A 20,000-nucleotide genomic window follows, 5' to 3' on the forward strand; every position below is an offset into this window, starting at 1 on the left:
ACCTGGTAGGAAAGAACCTTTCATTCAAGGTATTCCTGCAGCTTGAAAATGCTCCTGAGTACCCCACGGACCTGAACGGTGCTCACCTGAACATTGAGGTCATGTTCCTGTCGCCGACCACCACCTCCCTCATCCAGCCGTTCGACCAGGAGGTAATATCAACTTTCTCGACTTATTACACCAGGCGCACCTCATCATCATCATCAGCTTCATCATTTTGAAAAGTTATGTGTGCTGTGTTTGTTTAATAAAAATTGAAACGGTACATGATGTTTTTTTTTTGTTTGTTTTGTTTCGTGGTACGGCACGGTATGGTTAAGACTTTGAAATGTATTATTCAATAATTGGAAACGGTACCTGGTATTGTGGTTTTTAAATTTTTGTCAGCATCTTTAAATGTTACTTTAATTGTGTATTTGTGGTCGAAAACATCTTAAACTTTAAAAAAATTTTCCCCTTTGAACCAGGAACCGCCACAAACCGATAACGTTATCCCGCTTGTCCCCATTGTAGCAATGACAAAACACTCGCGGATTTTACCCTGACATTCGCAGATTTTTCGCAGGTTGGGAAATCCCTGGAACCTATCTCCCCATTTTCCATTGAAACAATGCCTCCATATTCGCGGGGTTTACCCAAAACGTGTCCTCTACAAATGTTGGGGTGTGTGTGTGTGTGTGTGTGTGTGTGTGTGTGTGTGTGTGTGTGTGTGTGTGTGTGTGTGTGTGTGTGTGTGTGTGTGTGTGTGTGTGTGTGTGTGTGTGTGTGTGTGTGTGTGTAACATACAATAGTCAAGGCTTAACTCTCAGTATTTCACTTGTGCTGGCCTTTTTTGACTTTTCAATTTTTATCCATGTAATTGATATGCAATTGTGTACATCAGGTTATGTATGTTTCCATATTCAAGTCGTGCCTTCCGTGATGGAGCACTTTTATATATGATCACATAAGGTTCTGCTTTCCAGTCACTGCTATATATTGTGCTCTACTTTTGGTCGAAACGTACTTTCGGAGAATAATAAGAGAAAAGTTGATAACTAATATAACGGTGATTGTTGATTATTAAGGATGGAATGCAAACTCCTTCCCACTCCAACAAAAAAACAATAATTTGTCAAAACATCAATTAAATTATTGTACAATGAAGATGTGGACAAATAAGTTTTGTTGATGTCGAAAAATTTACTTTTTGTTGTGGACCGTTAACTTTTCACACACTCTGAGTCATTTGGCAAGGCGAGGCGAGATTTCATTCCCTCATGCAAATCCTCATGCCTTACAGCTGTTTAACAGCTTTGTATTAATTCGTATAAGGGGCTGGAAAAGAGGCTATTTTTTTTCGTTTTTACCATGTATTTCTTTTTCCAAGACTTTATTTTTCCATACCATGTGCTTCTTAGAGCAATGCGCAGGGGCACAGCTGGTTAGACACACTCCACACCAAAAACTATTCATGGAACGCTCTCTGGGGTCCAACAAAGGGGCCACATGGGGAGGCTGAACCACGATTGCAGGGTCGTTTCAACATAGAAAGGTAGACAAGTTCATTGGATTTCTGATGTGCATTTTACTCGTAACGATAGATCGGGCCTTGTGATGTGGTATGCAAATTACTGTAATATGAAAAAAAACAAAGAAAACACCGTGATGGTAATTGTTATCAGTTCTACAGTCAGTCGATTTGTCTAAGGAAACTCAAATTGGTAATGAAATCTCAACAAAGGCACTAAAGTATATCCATAATGTGGAGTGAACAGGCCTGTTATTATAGAGTGAGAATGATGATTAAAAAATAGGACCGCACGTCCTGCAGCTCACCTGGATCAGGAGCAACAATCACTCAAACTGTCCACAGACCCTCTTGCACCCTGATTTTTTTTTTTTTTAATGCCATGAACAAGCTTTAGTACATCAAGGGTGATGAAGGTTGTGGTCAAGTCTCATCGAAATTGTATCTGTAGTTTCGGAGAAGAGAGCAAATACCTATTTTGTGGCGTCAAACTGCCCCTGTTTGAACCCCTTGATGAGCACAGATTTTTATGTGGTTGATATACTTTGATTCATCACGGGTGATGAATTTTGTGGTCAAGTTTCATCGAAATTGTGTGTTGTTTCGGAAGAGGCTGTAAATACCTATTTTGGGTGGGGGGGGGTCAAACCCCTACCCCTACCCCCCCCTCCATAGACCTCCTTAATGAGCACAGATTTTGATGTTGATATACTTTGGTTCATCACTGGTGATGAATGTTGTGGTCAAGTTTCATCGAAATTGTGTGTGTAGTATCGGAGGAAACAGCAAATACCTAGTTTTGGGGATCAATAAATCCCAGTAGACCCCCGTAATGAGTGCAGATTTTGGTGTGGTCGATACACTTTAGTGCATCACTCTTGATGATGGTTGTGGTCGTTTCATCAAAATAGTGTGTGTAGTTTCGGAGAAGAGACAGAATCAATTTTGGGGGGTCAACCGCCACCCCCCCCCATCACTCCCGTAGACCCCTTCATAAGTGCAGATTTTGATGCGGTCGATACTTTGGTACATTATGGGTGAGTAAGGTTATGGTTAACTTTCATAGAAATTGTGTGTGTAGTTTTAGAGAAGAGAGCAAATACCTATTTTTTTTTATGGGGTGGGGTCAAAAAACCCCCGTAGACCCCTTTAATGAGCGTAGATTTTGATGCGGTCAATAAACCTTCGTTTGGCATCGGTTGTTAAGCTTGTGGCCAAGTTTCATCAAAACTGTGTGTTTGGTTGAAGCGATAATGATGGAAGTGTTTACCAACTGACTGACTCGCTGACTCTGACTGACTGACTGACTCACTTACGTTCACTGCTCGATCACATAAGCTCACCGAGCTGAAGTCCAGGTGAGCTAATAATGACATGCTTTGACGTGTTTCTATGACGTGTAGGCTTGTAATGAGATATTATCTGGGAAAGGCCGATTTAATGTGTTTGTATTTTCCCAATAATATGTCGGTCTATAGTATACCTCTACTTATCTGGAAGAATAATTATCAGCACAAAACATTGACAAGAAAAACTTTGACAACCAAGTCATTCACTGCAATGATTGATTAATCAATCAATATTTCTTCGAATGCATTTCAATGAGAAGCAAAATACTGTTCGTGCTTCACAAAAAAGGAAGGATGGGATTTTGAGAGAGGTTTAAAAAAATAACTGTAATTGAAAAATTTTCAGGAATAAAAACTTAGTTTAATTTTGTAGCTTCAACCTTCTAAAGATATTTTATTATAAAAGAGCCAAGCTACATTTGACATTTCAAATGAAATAGGATGCTTCTAAAAACCATGACTAGGTTGACCTCCGTTGTGCGTGGTTTTAAACGGCACAACCTACATGTACATGTCTTTAGGAAGTGTCGACTCGACTTGCCCGACTCATTTATTGCACTGCAGGATGAAGGTCTCCCACTACAATCTACATGGTCCATTCTGTTATACTCGAAGCAACATGAAGTCTTAATGTTTCAATTTCATCACTACATTTGATATTTGGTCTACCTCTGCTTCTTCCAGGTCCTCCTCTCGTTTGCCAGTTTGTAATTCTTGCTGTCCACTGGTTGTTCATTATTGTTGCTGCACACCCTGTGCAGTTACATTCCAGTGTTTTTATTGTGACCACAATGTTAAGGAATTTTGTTTTCTGTCTAATCCAGTCGTTTTTCTTCTGGTCCCCTTTGGTTACGCCAAGAGATAATCTTTCCATGGCTCTTTGTTTGGTGATCAATTTCTGCACCATCTTTTTTTCACTACCATATATCGCTGGCTGGTATCGAACACACTGATTGTAAACTTTCATTTTCAGACACAAGGGCTGTTTGATTTTCATGGTATTTTTTTTTTAAAATTTCACAAATGTTGTCGACCATGCCATAATACATCTCTTCTGCACTTTTTCAAATTAATCCATATCTAATGCACGAGTTGTCCAAAGTAAATGTAATCGATCATTTCATACATTTTGCAATGATCAATTTGAATCTCATCCTTTTTATACGCCCGATATATATATATATATATATATATATATATATATATATATATATATATATATATATATATATATATATATATATATATATATCGGGGGGGGGGGTGTATTATGTGATACCGGTCGTCCGTCCGTCCCTGTCCGCACTCTAACTTCCAAAGTTTTCAACTTTCACGTTTCATATTTGGTACATATGTACAGATTGTGGAGACTGTGTGTCGTGACATACGTTCGTCATCTAAAGTGGTTGCCATGGCAACCAGGATGCTGTTTTCCATGTGGTAGCACAATTCTGTATATACCTACTTGTTCTTCATAAATTGACGTGTTTGAATATATAATTGTGTGTGTGTGCGCGCACGTGTGTGTGTGTGTCACAGAGACTTTTTCGGGCGTACATTGTGCTCACTTGCGCTCTTGTTGGTATTGCGGTCGAGTACGAACTTTGTATTTATGTTCATTTTTAGTCTGATATTTTGACTTTCTAAATTGAGCTATACCATCATTATTTTCAATTCTTTGGCATTGCTTGATGTAAAATCAGTCATCTGTGAATCGTAAGTGGTTTAGTCTTTCTCCATTGACATTTAAAAAAAAATGTATACAGAGTCAAGGCTCCTGGAAGTGCGAGAACATGGAATGGATCAGGATGCAACATAATCAAAACACCAGCTGAAAGAGAAGGGGGAAATGCCAACATCAGGGCCAAGGGAGAAAATAAACGGAGACAGACAAGTGATGTGTGGGTAAGGTTGGTAAGAGCCATGTGGCTGTGAGAGTAGAGAAAGTCAGTAAACCATGCGTGGAGTTGAACTTGGATGCCATAGGTAGAGAGTTTGGAGAGTAAGGTAGGATGCCAAACTGTATCGATAGCTCGAGATATTATGTCTGGAGAGACGGCCCTGATTTCATGTCTGACATTGAGGGCCTCCATACATTGTTGGGTGAGTAGAAGCAGCATGTCCAAGGTGGAGTGACCAGGTCTGAAAACAAATTGGTTTGAGATGAGGTTGTTGGAGAAAAGGAAGTATTTCATATCAGCTGTGATGATGGATTCCATGTCTGTAGTTAAGAGGATCAGTTTTTGCACCTTTTTATGTAATGCCTGGTGTTGTATTAATGGGGAGGGTGGCGGGCTTTGGATTCTAGGGTCCTGAGTTCAAATCCCACTGAGCTGTTGAATTAATACCAAGTGGGGTTAACTCGGCCTGTCATCCTTCCGAGGTTGGCAAAATGAGTGGCAGCATGGCAGAAGAAACTTTGTGGTATACTGTGTTGGAGTGGCGATCCGTCCAGGATTGTGCCCAATAGCCAAGGAGACTGCTTGAGCACCAACGCTCTGCACAGAGTATGGTCCCAATCTCCTCCTCCTTTATGTAATGCAGTGATGTTGGTTGATTTCCAAGCTGATGGAAGATGACCAAAGGGAAAACGACAGGGTGAAAAGGGCAGAGAGAGGATGTGCAAAAGCAGCAGAGCAGGTGTGTGTCGTTTCACGCGTTGAGCTGGGTAAGCACACGCAAGCTGAGGATCTCTGGTCCAGTCGCAGAATTGGAGTCCATATGGTTTTCAGAAACTTATCCACCTTCTGATGTGCAAAAGACAGAGTCCAGGTGCAGCTGGGTAAGGTGGGTACAGAGAGCAAGGGGTGGAGACAATGTTTGGAAGCAAATAGAGAATTGAGGCATTTGGCCTTCTCACAAGCAGCTGTGGTGCCTTTTGAAATGAGGGAAGTGATGGAAGAGGAGCATACACCAGAGACTGACATAACAAGGCACCACCGTGTTTTAGAGGAGGGAGACAGGTTTGAAAGTTTAGCCTTGAGGTAGAACAGATGTTGTTTCCTGGCTTTTCTGAGAGTGAATACACTTATTCTGGGCTTTGTGGAATGATGTGAAGTTGCCTTTTGTCAGATTTGCTTTCCAGGATGAGAAGGCAAGATGTTTGAAGGCAACGACCTCACCACAATATTCTGTGTATCTGGGGTGACAGGATAGGTATGATAATTGCAGATAACACTGAACAACAAAAATTTTTTACTGGAGATGTGTAAAGTGATTTAGACTAATTTGGGTACGCTGATTTCAAAAATCAGAACCGTTTTGCTGTATCACGTCAGGATTTTCAGGAACAGAAATATTCCCATTGCCTAGAAGTCAGGATTTCAATGAAATTTACAAAAATTCATTTATTCATTTATTTCATCATGAATGCTTCAAAATTATAGAAATTACAGAAAAACTCCACTAGAATGTAATTAAAAATGCTTTAGGCATTTGGCTTTGCGTTTGTGCTGCTCTGTGTCAGTTTCACGATGCAGGAACCAGCAGAAATCGCCCATCATGTTCGGGTTGTGCCGCCCTTGGTAACGCGTCTCCATGAGTGAAATCTCTTGGTGGAATCGCTCGCCGTGCTCGTCCGAGACTGCTCCCAAGTTGTCAGGGAAGAAGTTCAGGTGCTGGTGTAGGAAATGGATTTTCAGGGACATCCTGGAGCCAAGTTTCCTGAAGGACTCCAGCAGCTGCTGCACTATTTCTTCATAGTTGTCCGCGCGCTCGTTCCCCAAGAAGTTGTCCGTCACAGCTTTGAAGCTCCTCCACGCTGCCAGCTCTTTGGGGTTTAGAGTTGTCAGAAAAGTTTCGTCCTTCATAATCTGTCGGATTTGCGGTCCAACAAAGACACCAGCCTTGATCTTGGCCTCCGACAAGGTGTTGCCAAACTTTTCCTTGAGGTATAAAAACCCACGCCCATTCAGATCCATTGCCCGTACAAAACTTTTCATCAAGCCGAGCTTTATGTGGAGTGGTGGAAGGAAAACCTTGGCTGGGTCGACAAGGGCGACATGCTTCACGTTGTGTCGACCAGGTACATGCTCTTTTCGCTCTTCCCAATCTTTCTTCGTCCAGTGATTCTTGTCGTCTCTGCTATCCCAGAGACAAAGGAAGCACATGTATTTCGTGTAGCCTGACTGCAGCCCTAACAACAGCGCCACCACTTTCAAGTCTCCGCAGATGTGCCAGTTGAAGTCATTGTACTTGATGGAATCAAGCAGCTGCCGCATAGTCTCATAGGTCTCTGTCATGCCGAACGCGTGAGCCAGTGGGACTGATGGTTTCTCGTTGCCATTGTGGAGCAAAACAGCCTTCAAGCTGTTCTTCCCCGAGTCGATGAAGAGGCGCCAGTCTGCAGGATCGTGATCACACCCAAGTTCTTTCAACAGACCGTTGATGTCACTGCAGAATGTCATCGTGTCTTCCATCTCAAAGAACTCAGCCATGTCTCTGTGACGTGCTCTGAACAAGGATATCTTGGTGTTAGGTTCAAGTAGATTCCACTGCTGCAGCCTTGATCCAAGCAGCTCTGCCTTCGCCTTTGACAGCGAGAGATCTCTTACAAGATCATTTAAGTCTCCCTGGTTCAGAAGGTGTGATTCTTGAGTGTCGGGTTCAAAAGGTTTATCATCACCATCCTCTTCACCACTGCTTACAGCTATGTTCTGATCAGCTGGAGGTGTTGGAACGGGGTTCTCGTCATCATGAGGCACAGGTTTACGAGCAGAGACGCAGTCAGCGTACTTGATGTGACCTTTATTCTTCTTGTTGAAGCCGGCGATGCTTGTGCAGCAGAAATAACAATCATCATGATGATTCTGCGGCTCACGCCATATCATGGGCACCGCAAATGGCATGCTCGCGCGCTTGCCCACCAACCACTGAGTCAAGGTTGTGTGACAGCTTGTGCAGCAGATGTGTGGTGCCCAGCTCTGTTCTTGGTCCCCCACCTTACACCCGAAGTAGTGAAAGTAGGCGGCCTTCATTTTCACTGCTGTAGATATACTTCGCTGTTGATCTTTTTTGGTATACCGACCACAGACATAACAGAAGTTGTCAGGATGATTGGTACAGGAACGCCTACTCATCTTTATCTGAAAGAAAGAAATATAACACAAGTTAACAACAATTGTACGAAATAGACATGTTAAAGACATATGTAAATTTCATTGAAATCCTGACTTCTAGGCAATGGGAATATTTCTGTTCCTGAAAATCCTGACGTGATACAGCAAAACGGTTATGATTTTTGAAATCAGCGTACCCAAATTAGTCTTAATCACTTTACACATCTCCAGTAAAAAAAATTTTTGAAATTTGTTGTTCAGTGTAATAATAGGAATTGCAGACGACATGGAATAAATATGCACATAAGGGAAAGCAAGCTTGTGTGGAATGATTCCAAGGTAGTATTAATATGCAGAGAGCTGGAACTGAAGGACCAGTCTTGACATGAGAAGGCAGCTTGCAGTCCCTGCCAGTCAGCTTGGGTGAAATGCCAGACTCCATGATACTCTCTGACTATAGCCAGGACGTTGACACTCACAAGTGCATGATCAGATGAACCTATTGGGGCTTTAGAGGAACAGGAGACTCATGGTCACATTTGTTGGAAAATTTGCCATTACCAAGTGAAGAAGGGAGAAATCAGGGTTAGAAAGTTCACTGATTGAGTAAAGCCCATATTTGCATATCACACTTGTTTTTGTGTCCTACTGCTAACTGGCAAGCACTCAAGACATCAAAAACTTCAGAGTAATTGTTGAAGAGAATTGTTGAGTATCTGGTATCCCTTTATGTTGACAGAGCTCCAGGTTCAAGCTTAATCATGTCAAAGTCAACAACAACAAGGAAAGTAAAATTTATTTTACAATGGAAACAAATGATTTTTTTTGCCCTCCCAACATGTAGTCAATATGGTCAGTCAATACTCAGAGTGCACCCGAGGACGTATGAAATCCCAAAGCTTTCAGAGTCCTTAAGTGGACACCGGACCACACGCTTAGTTCCTTCATATTCACAGTATCTGATGGAGTATGCACTCATCCCCTTCATTTCTGGCCCCTCACCCCCTTCAAAAAATCTGGGATCTGCCCCTGCAGTTGAGTGGGATACAGACCGTAAACTGTTCAGCCTGACGGAGGTATGCGTTTTTCCGAGTGCCGTTCTAGTACAAGTGATTCTTCACATTTGGGGGATAGGGCCAAAAACGATGTACAATATAGCATGATATCTCAAAACGTTTATGGACTGATTCAGAAGAAACTTGGTGGACAGGTTGGGGTGTGTGGCAAGGACGAATTGATTTGATTTTGTTGAGGATCTGGATCCCGATACTAGAGTTTATAAAGTGATTCTTCACAAGTGAGAGATGGGGCCAAAAAAGATATGCAGCATGATATCTTAAAAAGTTATGGATGAGTTATGACAAAACGAGGTCGATGAGTTGGATAGGTAATGAGAACAAGCTGATTCGAATTTGGTTAAGGTCTGGATTTACATCCAGCTTGGCTATCAGTGGGATAAAAATGTAAACTGTTCAGCCCAGGAGAGGTATGTGCTCTACCGAGTGCCGTTCTGGTAACAAATGTGTTCTTCTTTTTTGGGGCAAAATGGCACTTTGGGAAGAATCAATGACTACATTTTTCTTGTCGGGCGAATGGTTGAGTTTGCCATTAGAGGGCGCCCTTTAATCGTGATCGGGCTGTCGGCCTGACTATATGAGATGCCACTTTGCTTTATTGCAATCGGTGTTGTTCCCATCTTAGCAGTCAATGTGAAATTCGAACACGAACCTGGTCACACTATTTGATAAATCACATTATGTGTTGTCTCGAAATCACTGTTGGAGGGCACAGGAAATCAAATTTCCAATTTAGCGCTGATGTATACCTTCAATAACATGTTCAGCTCTGCCTCCAAAGGTGGGCAGAGGTTATGTTTTCACCACTGTCTGTTTGTCTGTCTGGAAACAGGATATCTCAAAAACATTGTGGATGGATTCGGACGTGTACCATCACATCCAATGATGTAACATTTGACATATTATAGTGAACCAAGATGGAGGGGTTGGAGTTCAGGAGGAGTGGTGGGGAAAGAAGGGAGTTGAGGGTGGGATGGGAGGGTGAAAAGACACTGCTTCCCACTCTTGCTTGAACTGATGGGGATGAGGCACCCTCAGCTTCCTCAGCTTATGCATTATATTGTTACAGATCTGATCTAAGGGGTAAATGGGGAATAGATTAAAATAGTTATTTCATTGTGCATGTTAGCAGAAGTGTGATGTAATTGCTGCAATTAAAGAGATAGTGTTGAGTAATGCTTAGCAAGCTCTTCTTTCCAGCCCAAATGTCTGTTTCTGATTCCCCATCGTCCCCCTCCCTACATTCTGTGGCATTCTCCATGTACAATCTGTCTATTTGAATTTTTCCACTCTTCTCACAGCATGGACAAACTGTGACAGGTGAAATAATGGACTTCATCACGCACCGGGAGCAAGGCCGATACGTGATCGGAAACTTAGCAGCCCCCCTACCAATCAGCACGGGTGCTGAGCTTCGCTCGATGTCGGCGGCACCCAATCGGCACATCCCACGTGTGAGCTCAGGGAGTCGGTGAGAGGGGGGCGGGGCGGAGTAAATAAAAGAGCAGTGCAGCTTGTAACCCCATACTAATCTATCTCTTAATCCCGTATGAATGAGTAAGGAATTTAAAAATTAAGTTTGGTCGAGTTTCTGACGGTGCGAGGGTATTTATTTTGGCATTCATTTAACACTATCTGTTTCATTACAACATGTCTGATCGTGTTCTTCTCTTCCCTGCCCCATTAAAAAAATCCTGTTTGTAAACAAGAACCAGTGTGTGGGAAACGGGAACTTCATAGCATGTAGAGAATTGGTAGTTATAACCCATGTCAGGAAGTTGGGGACACATTATAAGGGCCTGTGAAAGCGAATTGCTGACAAAGGCTCCGCTCTCTTATGCCTGTCAGCAAATTTGCTGACACAGACTCATGTTTTAACCACCGACTGGCACCCAAATTAACGGGCGGGCACGGAGACCCATTCCCTACTCGCCTGGCGGTGCAACCATCTTCGTATTTTACAGCTTTCTATCATCAGTTTGGATAACAATTGAGAAATTGTTACATGAATAACTTTCCAAAGATTTGGCACAGCCTTTCAAACCTTGATCCAAAAGCTTTTGATGTTACAGGCTTTGGATAACACAACAAGTGAGACAAACAGGATTGTATCAAAAATTTATTAGTTCGAACGTGGAAAAATTCGCAGTATTAACTTTGTAGGCCATACAGAGCACCCAGGGATGGCACCAGCATAGGATATTTGTCATTTCAAAGCATGATAACCCTCACTGAAGTTATGTTATATGCACCACTGAAAGACACGATGTACTTGGTTACCTTCAAATGAGGGTCGACATACATGCCACCGGGTGATAACATCCATTATTGCTGCTTTAAACCAGCCCTTTGGTGGTCATATTCTTCATTGTCATGAGATATGTAAAGGTATAAGTTATGGAAAGGTATTTGGTCCAACGATGAAAATAAATCGTGCATCAAACACACCAAAGACAATGATCAAGTAGTTATATGCAAAACTCCAAGAAAGATAGGACTTGAGGTTTTGAGTGAGAGGAGTTAAAAAGGAACTGCTTTGCAATCGCAGGCTCTTCAAAATGGACGTTTGCTCCTTTTGCAGGTTTTGCTTTTTCATTCGGCAATCTGTATTTAAAAACAAAATGGCTGCTGCCATGTTGCGGATTAGCAAGGGCACTACTAAACGGCGTAATACCTGAACGGAAATAGCACTGAGGTCGACCTGAAGCCATTAAGGTCAGGGAAAGTTTCTGGACAATGTATTCAGAAGCTCGGACCTGGATTTAGTAAAGAACTATTGCGTGCGTATAAAACATCTTTTAAATATACTTCTGCCACAAAAGACTACTCTGTACACTACAAAAATAAAGCCTTCCATCATAAATAATTTATATTATATCGTTTACTGTAACTGTAGAGTGCCCCCCCCCTTTTTCCCCTTCCCACTTTGACAAACATGGCATCGCGCACAGGAAGCTGAGGCCCGTGGATTTGTGGTGAGCGCACCACGTTTGCAATTGAGCCAAAGCCTCTGTCATCATGTCGCGGCAGGCAGTCGCTCTGTTTAGGTGGACGATATGCAAGCTGATAAAAAAAAAACATTCACACAAACCATGCTTTCAAAGCATCCAAGGGGATGGGCAAAATAAGATGTTGAGGAGAGATAAGAAGAACTTATAAAACCCGTATACTTGTTATAAAAGAGTAAACCATGTCAAGGCTAATGGCTCTCTGTATGCATAATGCCAATTCAAACGTATGCCACAGGTGTGTTTGAGAAATAACGTAACATTCCATTTATAAGGGTTAGCTGGAAGCAGGTCAGAAAAAAAACACCACGCTGCGATCACAATGCAGGCAGAGTTCTGTCTGGATCGATTGTTGTGGTCATAAATCGGAAGGGCTTGCTGCCGGGTGATTTTGAATGCTTGGTAATTTGTTTTGATGAATCGAGTAGCATTTGCATGGAGGACGACTGATCAAACCAAGCCCACTCGGACAAAAATGAAAACAAAGATATGTTACCAAGTCGTAATACTTCGATGCAACTAGGCCAACAGTTATTGGCTATGGGGACCAGAAAATATGGCTCTTTGTTCAAAGATATTCCTTTAAACGAATTGTCAGTTCCCTTTAAAATGGTATTATGCAATAAAAAATCACTTCCCAAGTTCACCTATCTTACGGAGCAGGCTATCCTCCAGAAGTATTCTTCAAGAGGGAAATGGAGACTTTCTGGTTTTACAGAAGTGAGGGAACCAGTGTATGATTCTATTGGAATGGAATGAATGGTAGTGACAGAGGCGATGGTAATGGAAATAAACGTCTGTGTACAGTGCGGCCCACAGAATCACTTTGCTTCATCTGGCCTGGTTCCCGTCGCACCCCGTGCTTCACTGGAAGGCACATGTGGATGGTGAAAAGCTTCGTCTTCTTCATGAACATCAGGCAACGTGATACATGCTGGTGTGTGTAGCGCTACTGTCACCGATGCCGTTGCTGTGACCGTTGTCAGAGAAGACGGTGCGGCGCTTTGCTGACAAGGCCGAGTCCTGTGCGATCTGCAGTGAAGAAAGTCGAGTGAGGCCGGGCACCTGCCATTGGCCCTGGAAGATTCTGTGCTTTCCTGCCAAGCAAAGCTGGCCTCCTCATCTGTCCGATAGCGTGGTAGCTGCATAGGACCCATCTCGAGTGAGACGGGCTGGGATGCTGGCCTGACAACCTGTGGAGAATGAAACAACAAAGAAGTGAGATTGAGTGTTTTCATCCAGGCCTTGTACAGCCAATCAGTGATTTGACCAGAAGGTTTTTATAGCAGATATTTGAATGTATAGTCTAAATAACTCAACTCCTTAGGTAAACCTCAATAGCAATGCTTTTCATTAACCATACAAAGGCCAATGCCATTGATATGTCCCGCAACTCCCTGACTCAACTCCTGCACATCAGTAGATGTTTTTTTTTTTTCTCCCAGGAAAGTCACTTTCCCATTTCAAATGCATGAGTGTGAATTCATCTTGTACTCCTTGATGATGTTTCATTGGAAGGTGTGCTGCATGCAGTGAAGCTGGTGCAGTGATTTGCTGTGCATCATTGAGACACTTTTTTCAGGAAGTTGTGTCTTAAAGACTCGTCTTTCCTGATGGACAATTTAAAGCTATTTATGTTAAATGTGACCCCAACTAAAATTCAACCCAATACTTTCTTGGCTGGGTTCAATCCCCGAGCATGTCAAACTTGACAAAAACTGCTGTTCTGATGTGGTGCCTATTGGGGTGCTGCATCTTGAAGCACATTATCCTTTGGGAGAGGATATAAAGTCAGCTGTCGGATCTACATTTATGGTTTGTGGATGTTAGAGATCTGGAGCATCTTTCAAAAATGGAATGGGTCACTGCATTGCTGCACCCTGGTCAAATTCCTTGCTTTTGGTTATCCGTATAATGAGTACTACTTGCAGCAGGTGGAGTTGCTGGGGTGTGGATTCATGATACAGGCATGGAAGGTTAAATGGTGTCCTCCTGTGTTTAGATTTCCAAGTATTTCCTGGAGAGAGCACAGAACTGGATGCAACGACACAAGTACAGCATTCCCACCAGCCTTGAGAAGTTCAGCATGGATGCCACAGAACCCAGGAGCTTTACCCCATTTCAACCGGTTCACCACAGTCGTGTGTTTCCACAAACGAAGGTGGACCAGAGTTGATTGGAGGGTCAGCAATAGGGATAGTAACACTCGACATCCAACTCCATAGCTGGTGGATCAGCCTGGGACAGCCACTCGAAGTAACCGGCCCAGCGGACCTTCACTTTGGACTCCTCTCTCAAGAGCCCACAACCCTCCGCTCTAACTGCAGTACACCGAGGGACGGGCTTGGAGGGACACAATGAGTGAATTCCCCTGAAAGCAGGACAAGAATCACTTGACCACAGGTGATTCTCTACCCCCTCACATATTCCTCACACATCGGCCTCCTTGTCCACCCTCAGTGCACGTACAGTTTTACGCCTCAGCTCCTTGAACAGTTCAGCTCTGCCATTCAGCCTGGCCCTCCGATTATGGTCAATGGTATCCAGTGTCCCTTGAGAGACAAAATTCTTCTTCGCCCTTCAGTGAGTTCCAAGACATCCACAAGAAACATCAAGGATGGTGGTCTTGAAGGCACTCCACAACTCTTCAGGATTCCCCAAAACACCCAGACCCCCAAATCCCCACTCAGCTTGTTTGCAGACTACTCAGATATCCTCTCATCATTGAACTTGCCAACAACGAGCCGAGGCTGGGATGGTACTATTCTCCCGGATTTAAGTTGCAACTTCAGAGTTGCGACAACAAGCCTGTGATCGGTACTGAGGAACTGAGCACTCCGGTAGACCCTGCAGTTCTGCATTATCCTCCAGCAACCATCAACGAGCACATCATCAATCTCCTTTGCCACACAATCAGCATTGGAATACCAAGTCCAGCGATGAGCCTGTTTGCACTGAAACCATGAACTAGCCACCCTAAGTCCATGACTTTTTGCAAAGTCAAGGAACTTAGCACAATTCTGGTTCACAGTTCCAGACCAATGGGCACCAACACATGTCTCATAACCATCCCTATCAGTTCCAGTCGATGCATTGAAATCCCCCAAGACGAGAAGTGTATCTCGCCTGGGGCACTGATCAACCACAGACTCGAGTGTGGCATAGAATGCGTCCTTCACGGTGAGATCACTCACCTCAGTCAGAGCATATACAGAGACCAGGGAAATGACACCCAAGGAGTGCAGCGTCCTTCGTCTCATAATACACTCTTTGACCTGTGTTACCTCAATTAACACTGGAGTCATCTTATTGGACACAGCTACAGCAACTCCTTGGGAATGGCAACCATCAGAGCGACCAGACCAATAGTAGGTTTGACCAGCCACTATCCAATCTGAACCTCAGAGAGTGCTGCAATAGCGATGTTCAAACGCTTGAGCTCAGATGATAACAGAGACAGGTGATCATCCTCTCTTCGGGATAGGATGTTCCAGGAACCACCCGAAGGGACCGCTTCAGGTTAATCCAAGGAGACCCCGTCTGGTGGACAACACCTCAGCATCACCCCGACACGCTACCGCAATCTGACCCGGGAAGGTTACCCCATGGTTTTCCTCCTGTCATCAAAGAGTGGGGATCCTAAAGGCTTTTACCCAATCCCGTCCTCCAGTGAGCTGCCCTGCAGATGACACCTGTATAGGAGGTACCCCCACTGAGTGGGTTTTCAATTTCCTTTGCGTTTTTGTGTTTTGTGGAGTGAAGGGTTTTACGGCAGCCAGAGTGCAAATCCTGCCACCAACCTCCGAAAAAAAAAAAAAAGGTAACCCAACTGCAGGACGTCCACAGAGACAGTTGGGCACTAGATATGGATGGCCATTGGCTTACGAGCTCCTCTGCCCTTTGACAGGTTTTGTTTTTAATCCTGCTGAGTGTCCATATCATACACCCTCCTCACCAGGAAACCAGGTGGGGGAGACGGTTTAGTCGCCGACAACCCGACCCTGAAACAGGTTGGTACAGGTTTCTGTGGTACCTGTAGCAAGTCATACATCTAATCTGGCTTGACCCTCTGAGTGTGGTTACAAAAATTATTGTATATTTTACATTTTAGCTAATATTTTAGCTTATATTGCTCCCATACCCGCCCCTCTTGTCTCATGCCCCCCTTGCTGTGCGTAGTGTGTTAGCTATCATACGAGCCTCCACAAGGTATACTTAAAACAAAAAAGGCAACTGCCACTATGTCTGTACCGTTATTCGTGGAGAGAACTGTCGGAGATGTGCACCAACTGATTGAGGAACCACAAAAGGATTTGGCTCTGCCGTGGCGACTGAACAGGTCACAACGTCTTCGCTTGCACCTGACCCCGTCGTCTCCGAACAGAACTCCGAGTCAGAACTCTCCGTTACTGTGTATGTACCCGGTTGGGGACGTGGGCTAAGTCCTGGGTAAGGTGGTGGGAATGGTCGCTGAATAGGTCGTCCACGCCGATAAGGAGGAGGCTGTGGGGATGGTGTCGCGAGACGATTACCGCCATTGGCTGGGATTACCTGTGAAATATCAACAAACTGTCAGGCGCATTAAGACATAAGTCGTATAAGAAATGAGATTAGATGAGAATTTATAATGCAATTCAAGACAGGATTAAATTTTCCAAAGAAGGAAAAAGGCAGACTGAAAATGAGTTATACCAGTGGTTCCCAAACTTTTTTTGACTACCGCCCCCTTCTGCCCTCTTGGACCGGCCCAATGCCCCCTTGTCCTATCGTTCGTGGTCGGACACCCAGTGGGCAATAGGATAGTCTGAATTTATGTAGATAGGAAGCAAAAATAACAGAAGCCAAATATTTTCTGAATAATATTTTTACTTTATTTTACTTTACTTTTCTATTTTATTTTTTACTAGCTACAATGTTTCAGCAGAACAGATCCAGGTAAGGCAAACTGGGAATCTGTTATCACAGGCTCAAATACCGTAAGTGTGAAGGATGGGCCTGGTGACTCGCTGTGAGATTACGAACGTCTGGCTCCATCTCAGTGAGGTAGAGACACAGAGACGCAGATCGCCCCTCTTGGTAATGTCAAGGCGGTTTCGATACTTGGTCAGCAGCACCATCACGGCGCTGAACCCACTTTCAACGAGGTATGATGTGGGGAACGCCATCATCAGCAGTTCTGCCTCTGTCCACATTGCGGGGTATTCGCCCTGCTCCAGAATCCAGAATTTGCTGTATTCATGCTGCCTTCGCCTCATCATCATTCCACAAGTTGATAATTTCGTCCTGTAATTCACGCTTCACATCTCGAATGTCACATTTGAATGGGTTGATCACCTATGCTGGCACCGACAGTTCTCGCATGTCTCTGAAACGCTGCTCTATATCTCCACGAATCTTCTCAAGGTGATTGCAATAAACGAGCAGCTCTTCATCAGAAACAGCGGTTTCCTTTGCCAACCGGGGAAAGTGGTACGTATCTCTGCAGCCGAGGGTTTCCCTGTGCAGTCGCCTTGGTTACGAACGCGCCGATCACTTTCTTTGCTTTAATCAGCATCATATGGTCACCCTGGAGTTGTTTGTTGACATCATTCAGTATACTGAATATGTCCGCGAGGTAAGCCACATCATGCTCAATCACATTCACTTTCTCCGATAACTCTGTATCAATTTCCGACAGAAACTCGACCACTGTCGAGAAGAGGGCATGGAAACAGGTCAAACAAGTACCATTGGACAACCATAGAATTTCGGTATGCAACAAGAGCCTCTCGAATGGTTCATCATTCTCCTGGCAAAGCTGACGAAACAGCCGATCATGCAGAAACGACACCTTGATTTTATTCACTGCTTTGATTACTATTTGGAGTGATGTATGAAGTCTGGTGCTGAGAGCTTTTGCTACAAGATGTTGGCGGTGCACAACACAGTGAATGGCGAACACGGACGGTACCCGGTTCTTCAGAAGTGCAATAAAACCACGCTGGCGGCCAACCATCGCTGGTGCCCCGTCCGTCGCGCAAGTGAGAATGTTCTCCATCGGTATGTTCTTATCAGTGAAGTACTTCTCCAATGTTTGGAAGATGGAAGAACCCTTCGTATCGGTCTGGAGAGAGCGGGCAAACAACAATTCTTCCACCATTTCCTGATCACGGATGAAGCGAACGTTGCAGAGTAACAGAGCTTCACTGTCAAGCAAAGTGGACTCATCCAGCTGGATGGCGAAGTGCGTGCTTCTCAGCTCACAACATAGCTTATCTTCTACATCTGATGACATTTCATCAATCCGCCTGGCCACGGAATCATTGCTGAGCGCAATCGACGAGAGAACTGGATACGGATCCTGGCCCATAACAGTTTTTATCACTTCCCCAACAGCCGGTTTGATCAACTGTTCGCCGATTGAATACGGTTTTCCAGATCTGGCGATGAGCAATGACAGCTTATACGACGCTTCCAGTCCTTTATCCACGAGCTTTTGGCTGGCTTTGAACATTGTCGTTACCGTGGATCGCTTCTCAAATTTCTCTTTCAGCGATTGGAAATAGCTAACCTCTGCGCGAGCCTTATCACTGCGCTTTTTACTCAGGTGCTCGCTCAGTCGAGATGGTTTCATTGCTTTATTGGACAGCATGATACCACACAACAAACACCGGTAACTGCGTGTTCGTCAGGGATGGAATGAATCCATACTTGATGTATTCAACGGAATACTGACGACACTTTTTCTTTGAGGCCAACATCTTGAAGCCAACTGGACGTGAAGCTTTTTTGAATAATGAAATCAATACGCCAAGATGTCGAAAGACTAACACCAGTGATAAGGCCAAACAATAATTATATATTTCCGGTCTCTGGTCAGCGCGCGCATAGATTTTCACCCTGTGCGTCAAAAAAACTTTTTCTTCACATTTTGAACGGAAGCTACAACAGCGCGCGCCTAAAACACAATGTCGCGCCGCCTCAGTACTCGCGCCTCGCTGGGAATTGCGCTGCCGGATCATAACACATGTACAGTCATGCGCCACTTAACGATGGGGGTTATTTTCTGAGAAACGCGTCGTTAAGGCCTAAGTCACATTTGCTCTATGGCGAGGATACGGCGGCCGTACGCCCTCTGAATTGACAGAAACGTGCGGCGGCCACAGAGTTTCTGCGTTGGCCTCAGGGTGGCCCTACGCCGTTTGGCTATCTTTTACAGGCCGTAGGGGTTGCCGTGGAATTATAATGCGGAGTTATAACTTTTTTCATTTCTACGTTCGCCGTAGCAATTCGACAAGCCGAAAAAAAAAAAAAACTGGTAAAAAAAATAAATTCAAATGAACCCACTCGTTACCGTACGTCTGGCCACACGTTCGCCTTTGGGCCCCCCTGCGGTCGCCTTGCGGGCACCTTGAGGCAACCTTGCGTCTGCCTTAAATTCTATGGCCACCGCAGGGCCCCCTTGAGGTCACCGTGCGACATCAAATCAAAGACCGTACGGCAACCCCACGTTTTCGGTCTCCACAATGTCTAAATACCCCGTGCGACTCCCCGAAAAATAAAAACAGATGTGACTGCTACATTGACCGTGGAAATACTGCGGCCGCCATATAATTGCTAGTGGCCGTAGATTTTAGAGACCCCACAGCCGCCGCGGCAAATGTGACTTAGGCCAAAGCGACATCGTCGTTGTGCGAACATCTTTTTTTTTTTCGTTTTCGTTTTCGAACATCGTACTTACACAAACCTAGACATCTCGGCTATATGGTATTGCTTATTGCTCCTCGGATACAAACCTGTACAGCATGTTACTCCACTGAATACTGTTGGCAATTGCAACACACATCCAAGAGTGATGGAAGACACGTTAGATTTACCTTTGTGCTGTTCATGACGGCCATCGGTGTTGTTTGCAGCAGCTTACAATCTCCTCTCGCATCGATTATAGAAAGGTGAATAATTAGCGTTTGGATTTTATAAATACGTAATCATTGCATCGATGTTATAATTTACAAATGAAG

General features: G+C 44.1%; 2 protein-coding genes across 13 annotated transcripts in view; one reads left to right on the top strand and one right to left on the bottom strand.

The window, feature by feature from the left end:
- LOC147031932 (uncharacterized) overlaps nucleotides 1–20,000 on the top strand; it is a 174,867-nt gene that overhangs the window by 75,915 nt on the left and 78,952 nt on the right. For 7 of the 12 annotated variants that reach the window (XR_015054977.1, XR_015054978.1, XR_015054974.1 and 4 more), the window contains one exon: nucleotides 10,294–10,463. Coding sequence is in view for 6 of the 12 variants with exons in the window: in XM_085869171.1 (XP_085725297.1) it covers nucleotides 10,294–10,463 (170 nt within the window). In the remaining 6 variants the exon portion in view is untranslated. Of the gene's footprint in view, nucleotides 153–10,293; nucleotides 10,464–20,000 lie in introns of all 12 variants that reach the window. The other 5 variants (XR_015054975.1, XM_085869170.1, XM_085869169.1 and 2 more) reach the window with 2 other exon arrangements.
- LOC147031935 (protein patched homolog 1-like) overlaps nucleotides 11,099–20,000 on the bottom strand; it is a gene marked incomplete in the record, with an annotated part of 209,891 nt that continues 200,989 nt past the window's right edge. The window contains 2 exon segments of the mRNA XM_085869166.1: nucleotides 11,099–13,193; nucleotides 16,252–16,551. Of these exon segments, the coding sequence (XP_085725292.1) occupies nucleotides 12,822–13,193; nucleotides 16,252–16,551 (672 nt within the window).

The sequence above is a fragment of the Eptatretus burgeri genome, chromosome 2 (assembly GCF_056783735.1).
Source record: "Eptatretus burgeri isolate ZD-2024b chromosome 2, Ebu_testis_v1, whole genome shotgun sequence".
Lineage (NCBI taxonomy): Eukaryota > Metazoa > Chordata > Myxini > Myxiniformes > Myxinidae > Eptatretus > Eptatretus burgeri.